Source organism: Apium graveolens, chromosome 7 (assembly GCF_009905375.1).
Source record: "Apium graveolens cultivar Ventura chromosome 7, ASM990537v1, whole genome shotgun sequence".
NCBI lineage: Eukaryota > Viridiplantae > Streptophyta > Magnoliopsida > Apiales > Apiaceae > Apium > Apium graveolens.
The window spans coordinates 15695658-15709107 of NC_133653.1; the positions used below are offsets into that span (position 1 = coordinate 15695658).

The following is a 13450-nucleotide window of genomic DNA, read 5'->3' on the forward strand; positions in this document are numbered from 1 at the left end:
AAAATGAAGAGTAATGTGGTCAGATGTCGTGTTTAAATAGGAAGGCGTAATTTAATTAAACCAAAAAATCAAATGTACTTGACCTAGGCTAAAGGCGGTCTTATGGAAATCTATTTTGTAAGGATGATATAACAAAAGATGGCGCGCCCTAGCAAGGATGGCGCACCCTAACTGTTATAATTTACGATTTCGCAAGGATAAACTCATCCCCTATTTAAGCCCTTTTAGGGCGCGCCTTATGTTTAATCAGGCGCAAGTTACTCTATGATGATGGTTGCAATTCCATAAACACGAATTTGAATTTGAAATCCTAAAATTATGGATCTAAATTGACATATACATGATATATACGCATATACATACAACAATTTTGAAGAACACAAAGAATAAGAGAAAGAAGATGAACAGTCAATGTAGCATTCACTATAATTTACTTGACGAAATTTAAAAATGCAAAAAGTTTTGTGTACCTTTTTAACCGGTGAGAAGATTGACCGGAAAAAAGCTTGAAAATGATGAAGGACTGACTGTTTCCGAGAAAGTAAAGTTCTCAATTTCCGCCGGAGATAATTTCTAGAGAGAGAAAGTAAAGTGAAAAAGAAGAAGTAAAGTAAAAAGTACAAAAGAATGATACTTGCTGATATTTATAGCTAAAAGTGACGTGGGACAACTGTTAATCCCATCAATCACATTGATCACGATCCCCGAGAAAAAGTGAACTGTTTCAAATTTGAAGGACGGGCACTCTTGAAGGCATGCCCCGTATTAAAAAACATGACAGGTCTACACAAATTTTAAGCAGATTATAATGAAAAATGAAAATTTCAATCCCATTTTCAATAGCATATGGAATTTGGGGGTAGTTGTTATGCCCAAAATTTGGCATGAATGATATTTGGGTCAAAAGGGGGTCATTTGAATGAAATTAGGATATTTTAGCCAAGATCAAAGGAAAAATAAGGCGAGCCCACTTTCCCTAAAAACAGAGGACGCGCCCTCTTGGAGGAATAAGTCAGAAGTGCTATGAAATCGAAGGCGCGCCCTACAGATGTCGGGAGGCGCGCCCTTATGCATACAAAAAGGTTAATGTTAAAACACCATGAATAATCAAGGGGCGCCTTCATTAGTGAAGGAGGTGCGCCCTATTGCTATATGGAGAAAAGGAATTTGAGTAATTCTCTAAGCTAACTACTCACCTGTGGAAGGTATTAGGGCGCACCCTAGTATGGCTTGGATGAGACTTCAACATGGTTACTTGGATAGGCTCTTTGGATGGTTCAAGGAAGAAGGAGATTATTATTACTAACCTATTTGCTGCATGTACTCTATTGAAGAACTCCTTCCTATAATGCAACCACAGGAAGGCGGTGTCCGTGGTCAGAGACCTCCAGGGGTATGCCTGGACGGAAGGCCCCCTCCTATAGTCAATGGGTGTCCTCATTGGGGATGTGGGGTAAACTCTGGTGTGTGCTTTGGGAGCTCTGTCTCTATAGTCAACGGGTGTCCTCGTTGGGAGACTCTGAATTATCCTGCACTTTGCACCCGAAAGCTTGGGATCACTTGTCCTGTAATCTGGTAGGGGCTCCTTATCCGGAGGACAAGGATGCGTCCAACATTTGGGGTGAACCACGGCTATACCTGTGTCCATGGATTAGAGAAACAGATGGTAGCAAAGGGTTATCCTTGGCCAGGGAGATGCCTTATCCGTGAAGTCTCGAAGCCGCGGACGAGCCTTAGACCTTTGTGGTTGGGCCTCATCGACAGATATTTCTAAAGCTAGTAGAAGACGGTTTCCAGGAGGTTTCCTACTGGGCCTCAGGACAAGAGATCTAACCCCATTAAGTTTTTTGTTCCCCAAGAACTACGTTGGCTTGATTCCCTATAAATAGGGATACGTAGGCATATTGTAAGGGGTCAGAAGTTAGAGCGCAAATGAGACACCACTAACCCTAAGTAATCTCAGCCACCAATAATCACAACCACCAAACACTGTTCACGTTTTGCGATGAATAACCACTGTCACAGATCTTATTTCCGTCTACGAACCTCGAATTTTATTGTTACCAAATCCACCGTCAATACATAGCATTTAACCCATAAATCATATTCTACTAGATATCCTCATAATGTACAAAATATTTATTTAATTAACAATCTTAGAATCGAATCGAAATCTTTTCTAAATGTGTCAAAATCAATATTACACTATTTTTTTAACTAATTAGGTTTATATATCTTATAAACGATATTTTTTCTTAACAAATAGCGAGGATAAGTAATCAAATCATAACTTGGGATAAGTGTTTACCCACTACCTATTTCATTGACTTAATAATATACTATTTTAATTTCAGAAAATTATTATTTACTTTCTTTTTTTTTGACAAAGTCAAATATCTTAACTTGAACATAGTTAAATCTTGATAAATGAATATTCTTGGATGAAAATATTTTATTCATTAATCGAGATTATTTATTTATCGAGTTTAAAAATACAGTAAAAACTCTATAAATTAATAATGTCGGGACCGGAGAAATTTATTAATTTAGAGAGTTATTAATTTATCGATAAATTAATAATTATTAATTTAAAAAGTTTTTAACCTATTATAATGTACATACCTCTTAGAATCAACGAACCTTGGGATTCAACGTAATTAGTAACCTTGGAAAATTAACAATGACTTTTGAAGTTGTACTGTATAATTAATGTAAACAAGATTAATGAATGTGTTCAATATATTCTCAAACAAGTTTGACATATATAAATTACATGAACGTGTTAGAGTATTTAAAACATATCTCATAAGATGGTTTCTCATCTAAAAGGTGTTGCAAAATCAACTATGTCAGTTACGTAAGGAGTATTCAACTATATAAATTTTTTCAGTTCCTATGAATTATTAATTTATGATTTTTTTGGGACTGAAAACTATAAAGGGATTTCCCGAAAAATTATTATCTTATTATTTTATCGAATTTTTCAATTTTTTACATTGGTTCAAGTCGGGACCGGACAAATTTATTATTTTAGAGAGTTTATTAATTTAACGAGTAATAATTTAAAGAGTTTCTACTGTATACGGTCTCTATAATATTGGGACCGAAAAAATATTCATTTACTAAAATCATTCATTTATCGTGACATTTTGTTGGTCTGCTAATTTTGAGAGTACAAACTCTTGACCCAAAGTGAAGGCAGAGCCCAAATGTTTATCTATGTCTTTTAAACCAAACTGCAAAAACCTAAAGGTAGTATGTGATAAATATACTTCAAGAAATCAATACGTTTTAGTGCTGCTGCTGTGAAGATTGAGAATGGAAGGCAGACGATTCAGAAGGTTTAGCAGAAGATCACATACCAATCAAACTCTTCTTCCTCTTCGTGTCACCCACCTCTCCAATACTGTTTCTTGTTGGTAATCTCTCTCTCTCTCTCTCTCTACACTCTCTCCCTCTCCCCCCCCCCCCTCTCTCCCTCGGTGTTATGCAAGTGGGTAAATGAGTTCTTGATCAAAATTGCAACTTTAACAGGTACTGTGACTTAAAATCATCAGCTTTAAATGACCCATTATTCCATTTTGGAAGAAGATATTCCAGGTTTATACCCAATTGCATTTCCAATTTCACCATTTTTTTCTTGGTTTTTACTTTTAGTGTTAGTATTTTGATTTGAAAAGAATAAAAATTTCATCTTTTAGGTAAGTTGCTAGTGAATTTCTGTTTTTCTGTTGTGAAAAACTGAAAATTTAGATTTGCTCAATCTTTTGCTAGTGATATTGAATTTAAGTGGTTTTATTTATAGTGACCACTGTTGCTCAGGTACCTGAGGGTCTGGTTTTCGGTGGGGACTGGTTTTAGTCTCGCTACTCTTTTTGGAGTAACTTTGGTTAGCAGCAAAACCATTTCTTTCTTTTTTTCGGATTTTAGTTGAATGTTAACTTTATGGCCCTGATCGCGATCTTGTACAATTGTTTTGACTTCTGTTCAGGTGCTTCTTTGGGAATTAGCCCGATTTTTGAGTTTATTTGGTAGCAACTACGAAATTATAAGTCTTTTAAGTGACACGCTCTTCGGATATTCCCCTTCAGTGAGCATTTTAACTTAAATTCTGTTAATTTGGAACTGAGTTGTACATTTTTAACAGTCTTATACCACCTGAATCCTGTCATTATATAATTGTATATGTTTTTTTTCCTATTTGGTTATACAGGTATTCTCACTCGCTGATGCTGGATACATATGTATATCTACTGTGATATCTGTGGCTGCACATGAATTAGGGCATGCTCTTTCTGCTACAAGGTCGAAATTTGAACTCTTTGTTTTTCCCTTCAGTCTGTTGTTTGCTCTTTATTTGTAGTATCAGTCCTGGTTTCTCCTTGTATTCGTATTTTGAACATCTTATCATGTTCTATTCATACAAATCCAAATAAAGAATTTCGCCACATAATCTGAATAATGAGTAAAATATTATATATAATTGTTTATGCATTTGGATACAAATATCATATGTGAAGTGGATGGATCTCATGATTTGGTGTCATAGGGGCTGCTTTTTCGGGTAGCAGTGAGGGCATACAGATTGAGTACATTGCTGTATTTTTAGCTGTTCTCTTTCCAGGAGCTCTTGTGGCCTTCAATAATGAGGTGCTGCAGGCTCTTCCTAGAGTCGCTGCTCTACGAATATACTGTGCTGGCATTTGGCACAATGCAGTGGTGAGTATTCGCTTTTGTGCCCTTTTTTCTGTCAGAATATCATGTTTTGCAATGGAATCATTCAATTACCATGTTTTGGTTTGGAATTGATTACCTTTTACTTCAACTACCACTGCAGATTTGTGCTGCTTGTGCTTTGGCAATGTTCCTTCTTCCCTTGATCTTATATCCAATATACATACGTGCTGAAAGCCCTATGGTACTTTGTATGAACATTTACTTTTAAAAGGTTGTTTTATCATAATGTATACTTAATTTATAAAAAAAATTCCTTTCTCTCATGGACTTCTTATAATTATATTGCACCAGGTGTTGGATGTTTCCTCTGCGTCGCCTTTATTTAAGTACATATCTCCAGGTGATTTTATTGTTTCATTGGATGGAATTCGCATCCATGACGCAGAGGAGTGGATGGAGATCACCAATTTGCTTCATCAGCAAACAAATAAAAACTTAGAAGACTATGAATATCTAAAGGTTGACAATAGAAGGAAGGGTTACTGTGTTCCGAGATCTTTAATTCAAGAGAGCTATCATATCAGATCAGATGCTAGAAATTATTGCCCAGATGAGCTCTCCTCCTTTGTAACTATGCCCTGCTTGCCTTTACGTACGTCAAATGACACATCTAGTGACGATAATAATGAGAAAACGACAGATTATATCTACTGTTTGAATGCTAAGGATGTTGTAGAGCTTAAGAAATGTGGTGATGGATGGATGGAAATTGCAAGCAATGGAAGTAGCTGTTCATGTTTAGAGGTTTAATACCAACTACTACATGTGTTAGATTCAATTCAATGTTATCTCTGTATACATAATATCTTTTAGTCCATAAAGCGGATTTCTTTCTACTCGACCAAAAAGAAGATATTGGACATGACTGGCACTTTTGATGATTAATACAGGAGGCGTCTTGCCTGGCTCCTATCCAAATTCCGGGTCTCACATGGACCGAGATCAAATACGCAAGACCTCTTTCCTTAAAATGTCTACAACTCATGAGAGAATCATTATCAAGTATTAACAGTTCCAAATTTGAAGAATTGGGCTGTGGAGGGACTTTTGTTTTTATTGGTGATGTATTCTCAATGACAAATTCAGTTAGATTAACTTCATATCAACCTCGTTGGTCTATACCTTTTGGTGCTTATCTTCCGGATGTCATTGAAAAACTTCTGAAGTTCACATTTCATGTCTCTCTGATGCTAGCGCTTCTCAACAGCCTTCCGGTATATTCAAGCTTACATTACTATATGTTTGTGAAATAAGCTCATGTTTACTTTTCATTTCTATATGTTGGTGAATATGTTTGTGAAATAAGCTAATGTCATACATAACACATGTCACCTTTCTTGCATGATGGATTAAGCACACACATGACAACATCATAAATCAAAATGTAATAAAAAATAATTTTTATATTAAATTATTAGTATATATGTATTATATAATAAAACAATTATTACTCCAAAACCAACTGAAACCATACATTTTACTCTTGTTCTTATCAATATATATTTCCCTAGATAACCAAAAAATCATTAATTCTAATTCATACCTGATGGTTCAAACCTGAGAATACGACGAGTTTCAAATTCAGAGGTGAAAATCGTCAATTTTGTACCTAATTGGGTCTGTGTAGACTATATATTGAGATAATGAGTGAATTTTGGGAGACTCTTAAATAATTAGGTTATTATGTTAGTCCAATTTTTTTACCTTTTTTCCATTTTTCTGGGCTTTTTAATGTCTAATCCGAGTTTGACCTGTTTACAACATAGATGATAGATGATGAGAATATTATAAAGCAAAATGCCTTATTTGGTAAAGAAGGGCAGTATCCCTGACCTGTAAGCTAAGACTGTTTTGCATTGTTGATTTGTTTATGTGATATTGCTTTTCCAACCGTCTTTTTTGTATATATAATTCCACATAGCTAATATAATTTACGAACCACCTTCATGCTTACTTAGTTGTTACCTATCCATAATTTGTAGCTGGATATATTCATATTGTGGAGGTCTCTACAGTGAATAGTTTATAATATTAATCTACACCTATTTTGTTGCGGTAGATATCCCTCTGCTTTCAAATAATTGTCTTCTATCTCCTTTGCATGTATTTTAAAGTTCACATATTTTTTTAAATAACTGCTTAATTTAACGAATTTCATTTGAAAAGTTTGTTAATCCAAATTCATTACTTTCCTTGGGCTTTTCCCCAAGCGTCCTACCTATTTTCCACCAATTCGAGCCTTCATCTAATCTTTACAGAGGCCTATTAGTTTGATACTTTTTAAAGCTAATAACTGTCAGGTTCTTAAAGCTCTGCCACCTGATACTATGAACTTTGTTGTGTTTCTTTACGACATTTTTTTTTACTCGGGTAATGTGTTTTTAAAACCAATCCATTATCTCCAGGTATATTTTCTTGACGGTGAATCCATCCTAGAGGGATTTTTACCCATCTTCAGATTGATAGGCCCCAGGAAGAGGGAAACTCTTCTTCGATCATTTCTACTGGGAGGAACGTGTATTACATTTTTACTTTTTGTAAGGAGAATATTGCTGGTCATCTTGTAAGCTAATCCTCTAGTTTCCGCTGTATTTTGATTAACAATAGTGATGCTAATGGTCAAGTTAGATTTGGACTCAGTCAGCCACATCTCTGTATTGTTCATTTTGTACATTAAAATTAGTGTATTAGCTTATGAAGTAAATTTTGGACTTTTTGAGAAAAAAATTAGCTTTCAGGCTTTCAAGCTTCATAATGCAGTTGTATCAGCTCCTGTTACCATTGTATTTGGTTTGGACAGTTTTCGTTGCGAGTTTATGATCTTATCTGCTCTATTATGCTGCTATATCACGGTGGAGAATAGTGAACGGGCCACATTGTTATCTGTTGTAAGATATGGAGAATTATACGCTGGTTAAAAATATAGCAATAATATTGTGGCACATTCAGGTGGATAAGTGCACTGTAGACTTGACCAAAAGTCCAAAACAGAACAAACATTTGGTAGTTGCACCTAATTACAATTAAGACTGACGTGGTTTTTTTAAAATGATGGAATAAATTGTTTTTCTAGCAACCTCATTGCCCATCCAATCTCCATATACATGTTCAGTATTTCATAGAAGTTTAATACAAATACACAAAGTCTCAATAGATAATTTGCAATAATTTCCGCTGAATGAGCAAAATTAAAAAATAGATGAATAAAGTTTTTGCACAAGTGGCAACCAAAATAAAAACTAGATATGATTAAAAAAATCTTAAATAGATAACTATAATAATGTATTAATAATAAAAATAATAAAATTTCTTGATATTATATACTGCAAAAACAATCCCCGTTCGGAATCGGAGAGTAACTCAATACAAGCAACTCCTACCTAATATACTATGCATTAATATATTACACCGATAATTTTCCTTCTACAATTACGATCTCAATTAAAGAAGTTATTTCCGGGGACCGATTCGCATCAACATTTAATTCTCAAATTACAAATCTATATTGGTTATCTAGGCAAAGCAAGAAGATCAAGTTTTCTACATCTTAACTTTTTTACTTGTATTAAACGTGTTACAGGACATCCGAGAACATTATCCTTTTTCTAACTTATTCTTCTAATATTTAATGCACGTATAAATTTATTCTAAAAAATTGCATCATTTCTTTGCTTTCTTGGAAGCTGCATTAAGTTTTTAAAAGTAGCTTAAAAGACTTCTCAAAGTCTTCATCCTAGTCAATACCCTGCACATTTAAGACTTTGGACAAAAAACTCTCATCAGGTTGATAGTACCTATAAATTATCACAACTTTAGAGCTGACTTGACTTGGTTTACTCTAAGTCGTGGTCTTTATCAATACATCCAACTTAAGAGCTGATGTCCATAGTTGCCCCGGTCTTCTATCGCTTTAAATGTGACAATCATGCACATTTAAGACTTTGGATAGAAAACTCTCATCAATTTGATAATACCCTACAAATTATCACAACTTTAGAGCTGATTTGACTTGGTTTACTTCAAGTCTTGGTCTTTGTCAATAAATCCAACTTAAGAGCTGGTGTCCATAGTTGCAACAGTCTTCTATCTCTTTAAATGTGACAATCATGCTTAAAGTCTTGGTTTTTTATCTTCTATGACTCAAGAAAGAAGGTTAAAAAAAATTGAGAGAAATGCATTCCAGCTCCAAAGTGGCTTTTCAAAAACACATCAAAGTCTTGATATTCGTCTTCTATTGCACAATAAAGGTGCTCCTATTGCACCCCAAATAGACTTTAGTAATAGATTATGATCGATACCTAATATATAAACAAGCAGGGTCGGGCCTGACTATAAGCAAATGCATCGGATAAAAGAATTGTCATCCCAAGGATGTTATTACCTACTACCTGCCCTACTGATTTTGTATTTTTGTCAAGTTACCGGAGGTCAGTGTTACTATACATGTTAGTCAAGTTCATTTAAATTAGAAGATACTATCCCCGTTCGGGGATTGGGGCGGATTCGGGGAACGGTTTTGGGTTCCGGAATCGGGTCGGGTTGGCATCCTTGTATACAATTTTGACCATATTTTTGTAGATATGTTAAAAAATATGGATATTTTTAATAAAATACCTAAATTGTAAAGTGATAATATTTTAAAAAAGAGTTATATTATTCTCAGGCAGAAGACCAATATCAGAGACATCACATGACAAAACAACTCTGTTTGAAATTAGATTTTTTGTAAGCAGTGTTGATGAATGATGATTTTTCGTAGGTCCCACTGATTTGGGCAAAAAAATAAGAACATCTCAATACTCGTACCCCTTTGCAGCAAGAACATGCTTCTTCATTCTTGTAATAATTCAAGAGACCCAAAAAGATGCAATTTGTATCACAGCCCATCTCATATTTATCAATCTTCTTCATCATGTAAGCTTCAATCCCTTCATTTTTCTTGTAATTCCATGTCTTTTTTAGCTTTCAATCAATATAATTCACTAAAGGGTCTTGATTGCTGTTCTTTATTTCCTGTATCTTCTTGTTTTAAAGCTCATAAATTGTCATTTGTTAGTGTAAATTCATGTTCTTTTAAGCAAGATTTTAGGTGGGCTAGTAGGGGTTTAGTAGGGTTTAAGCTTCAATGTAATTCAAGAACTTTAAATGCACCTGGTAAAGTTATTGTTAATGGTAAGAAGAAGAAGAAGTATGGGGGTGTTTTGCCTTCGATTCTGCGGTCGTTGGAGTCGGGGGAAGATGTTGAGAAAGCGCTTAGTTTGTATTATGGGAAGTTGAATCCGAAAGAGCAGACTGTGATTCTTAAGGAACAGAGTAGTTGGGAGAAGGTGATTAGGGTTTTTGAGTGGATGAAGTTGCAGAAAGAGTATGTTCCGAATGTTATTCATTATAATGTTGTGTTGAGGAAATTGGGTCGAGCTCAGAAATGGGATGAGTTGAGGCTTTGTTGGATTGAAATGGCGAAAAAGGGGCTTTTGGCTAGTAATAATACGTATAGTATGCTTGTTGATGTGTATGGAAAGGCGGGGCTTGTGAAAGAAGCGGTTTTATGGATTAAGCATATGAGATTTAGGGGGATGTTTCCGGATGAGGTTACGATGAGTACGGTTGTGAAAGTTTTGAAGGATGCTGAAGAGTATGATGTGGCTATTAAATTTTATAAGGATTGGTGTGTTGGAAAGATTGATTTGGATTCTTTTATTGGTTCTGATGATGGTTCGAGCTTGGCACCCATGAGCTTCAAGCATTTTTTATCGACTGAACTCTTTAGGATAGGTGGGAGGAGCCTCGCTTCTAATGTGTTGCCTGCGGTAGATGCTGAAAACTCTGTGCAGAAGCCTCGACTTACAGCTACTTATAATACGTTGATTGATTTGTATGGAAAAGCTGGTCGTTTAAAGGACGCAGCTGATGTCTTTGCAGACATGTTAAAATCTGGAGTAGCAGTGGATATATTCACTTTTAATACTATGATTTTCACATGTGGAAGTCATGGACATATATCCGAGGCAGAATCTTTGCTTAGTAAGATGGAAGAAAGGGGAATTTCTCCTGATACCAAAACCTACAACATATTTTTGTCTTTGTATGCTGATGCGGGAAACATCAATGCAGCCATTAAGTGCTATAGGAAAATCAGGGACGTGGGTCTTTGTCCTGATGCTGTCACACATAGAGCTATTATCCAGGTACTATGCGAGAGGAGAATGGTTGAACTGGTAGAGGTTGTGATTAAGGATATAACAAAGTTTGGTGCACATATTGACAGGCAGTCTCTTCCAGTCATTATAAAAATGTATGTAAATGAAGGTTTAAATGACCATGCTAAAAATCTTTTAGACAAGTATCAGTTTGATGGCGGTCTAAAATCTCGTACATATGCTGCTATCATAGATGTTTATGCTGAGAAGGGGCTTTGGGCTGAAGCCGAAACTGTATTCTACTGTAAGAGAGACTTGGTTGGTCAGAAGAAAGATGTTGTGGAATATAACGTTATGTTCAAGGCTTATGGTAAAGCACAGCTGTATGATAGAGCCTTTTCACTCTTTAAGAGCATGAGAAGCAACGGGACCTGGCCAGATGAGTGCAGTTATAATACTCTTATTCAAATGCTCTCTGGAGGTGATTTAGTTGACCAAGCGAGGGACCTTTTATCTGAAATGCAAGGAGCAGGATTCAAGCCTCACTGCACAACATTTTCTTCCCTAATTGGAAGTTATTCGCGATTAGGCAGGCTTTCTGATGCAGTAAGTATCTACCAAGAAATGGTAGAAGCAGGGGTTAAGCCAAACGAAGTTGTTTTTGGGTCTATAATTGATGGGTTTGCGGAAACTGGTGAAATTGAAGAAGCCCTCCACTATTTTCATGTCATGGAAAAATCCGGTGTTTCAGCAAATCAGATAGTACTTACTTCTTTGGTCAAGGCTTATAGTAAGGTTGGTTCTGTGGAGGGAGCAAAACAAGTGTACAAGAAGATGAAGGATTTCTCTGGTGGTCCTGATATTATAGCTACTAATAGTATGCTTGATCTATATGCTGATCTGGGAATGATATCGGAAGCGAGACTGATATTTGATGATTTGATAGATAAAGGTTGGGCAGATGGGGTTTCATTTGCAACCATGATGTATCTTTACAAGAACATGGGTATGCTTGATGAAGCCATTGATGTTGCAGAGCAGATGAGACATTCAGGATTATTGACGGATTGTGTTTCATATAACAAGGTAATGGCATGCTATGCCACAAATGGGCAGCTTGTTGAGTGTGGCGAATTGCTGCATAATATGGTTAATGAGAAGCTTTTGCCAGATGCTGGGACCTTTAAAGTATTGTTTACTATATTAAAAAAGGGAGGCATTCCATCTGAAGCAGTAAGCCAGCTTCAATCATCTTACCGTGAAGGGAAACCTTACTCCAGAGAAGCTGTTTTAGCCTCTGTATATTCAGTTGTGGGTTTGCATGCTTTTGCACTAAAATCATGTGAAACCTTCCTAAAGGCAGAAGTGGTCCTAGATTCTTTCGCATATAATGTTGCAATATATGTATATGGTGCGACGGGCAGAACTAACGAGGCACTTAATATTTTCATGAAAATGCAAGATGAAGGGCTAGAGCCAGACATAGTTACTTTTTTAAATCTTGTAGGTTGTTACGGAAGAGCTGGCATGCTTGAAGGTGTGAAGCGTATTCACAGTCGATTAAAGTACGGAGAGATAGATCCTAGCGAGTCCTTGTTCAAGGCAGTAGTTGATGCCTACAGAAATGCCAATAGGCAGGATCTGGCCGAATTAGTTACCCAGGAAATGAGATTCGCCTTTGACACACAGCCAGACCCTGAATATGAAAGAGAAGAGGTTGGTGATGAAAGCCCTTTAGATTTTTAGCTGATAGATAGAATGTACATTTTGAGCAAGAAGCTTATGTTGTTATAGTGCAAACGAATATTAGTATACTTTTTTGGCGGGTCTTAATTGCCAGATTGACTGTTCTATCTGGTCATGTTCAACTTCTCATTCTGATTTTGTGACTTATCTGGGGATTCTTCATTATTTGGTAGGTCTCACTTTCTGTATCATTGATAGATTTTCTAGCAAAGGATTGAAGATGTACGCTTGTGTGTATTGACTATTGACGTATGGTTTATAGTAAATGTACATTTTAACTTTTTACCATAGATGATCACTCATCATTTGACACTTATGTCTGAAGTGACCGTAGTTTCCTATTACACTAACTGTGAATATTGTAGTGGTACTGTTGTTCCCCAAGTAGATTACTGTTATCTCTCTAGCTCTGTAAATATTGAACTGTAAGAGTCATACCTTTTACACAGATTTAACTTCAACATTTCGTATGGCTATCAGGTTTTTATATATCATCTGTGACTGGGGGGGGGGCTGTAAGTGCAAATGATTAAACAATGATCTATAAACAAACAACTTAATGTGCTTATCTTTTTTTTTTTATGTTTATTCTGCCATTTGAATTACGCTCCTGTTAATAGTTTTTGGTATGATGGTGATTTACATATTGATATAATTATAAGCTTATCAAGTCCCTTCCGAGTCAAAATCTTTTAGGGTCTCTTGACTAAAGATGATAATAATTTAGTGTAATGATCATATTGGCTGATGTGGAAGGATATGGTGCTTGGAAACCTGCAGTTGATTCTGCAATGAAATACATACAGCTTGCTGCTTGCAAATAAAGC

General features: G+C 35.8%; 2 protein-coding genes across 3 annotated transcripts; both read left to right on the plus strand.

The window, feature by feature from the left end:
- The first annotated feature begins 3166 nt into the window (after positions 1 to 3166).
- LOC141672239 (membrane-bound transcription factor site-2 protease homolog) lies at positions 3167 to 7464 on the plus strand. Of its 2 annotated transcripts, XM_074478797.1 has the most exons (10): positions 3168 to 3419; positions 3535 to 3600; positions 3823 to 3889; positions 3992 to 4090; positions 4214 to 4305; positions 4572 to 4719; positions 4838 to 4918; positions 5029 to 5481; positions 5628 to 5951; positions 7143 to 7464. In XM_074478797.1, exons 1-10 carry the CDS (start codon positions 3319 to 3321, stop codon positions 7302 to 7304), a joined length of 1593 nt encoding a protein of 530 aa, XP_074334898.1. In that variant the 5' UTR covers positions 3168 to 3318; the 3' UTR covers positions 7305 to 7464. The 2 variants fall into 2 exon arrangements, with proteins under 2 accessions (XP_074334899.1, XP_074334898.1); XM_074478798.1 differs by lacking the exon at positions 3535 to 3600 and having other exon boundaries at positions 3167 to 3419.
- Positions 7465 to 9423: 1959 nt separating this feature from the next.
- Positions 9424 to 12939, plus strand: LOC141672392 (pentatricopeptide repeat-containing protein At1g73710). The gene has a single exon (XM_074478981.1). The coding sequence runs from the start codon at positions 9561 to 9563 to the stop codon at positions 12621 to 12623; it is 3063 nt and encodes a 1020-aa protein (XP_074335082.1). The 5' UTR covers positions 9424 to 9560; the 3' UTR covers positions 12624 to 12939.
- The last annotated feature ends 511 nt before the right edge of the window (positions 12940 to 13450 follow it).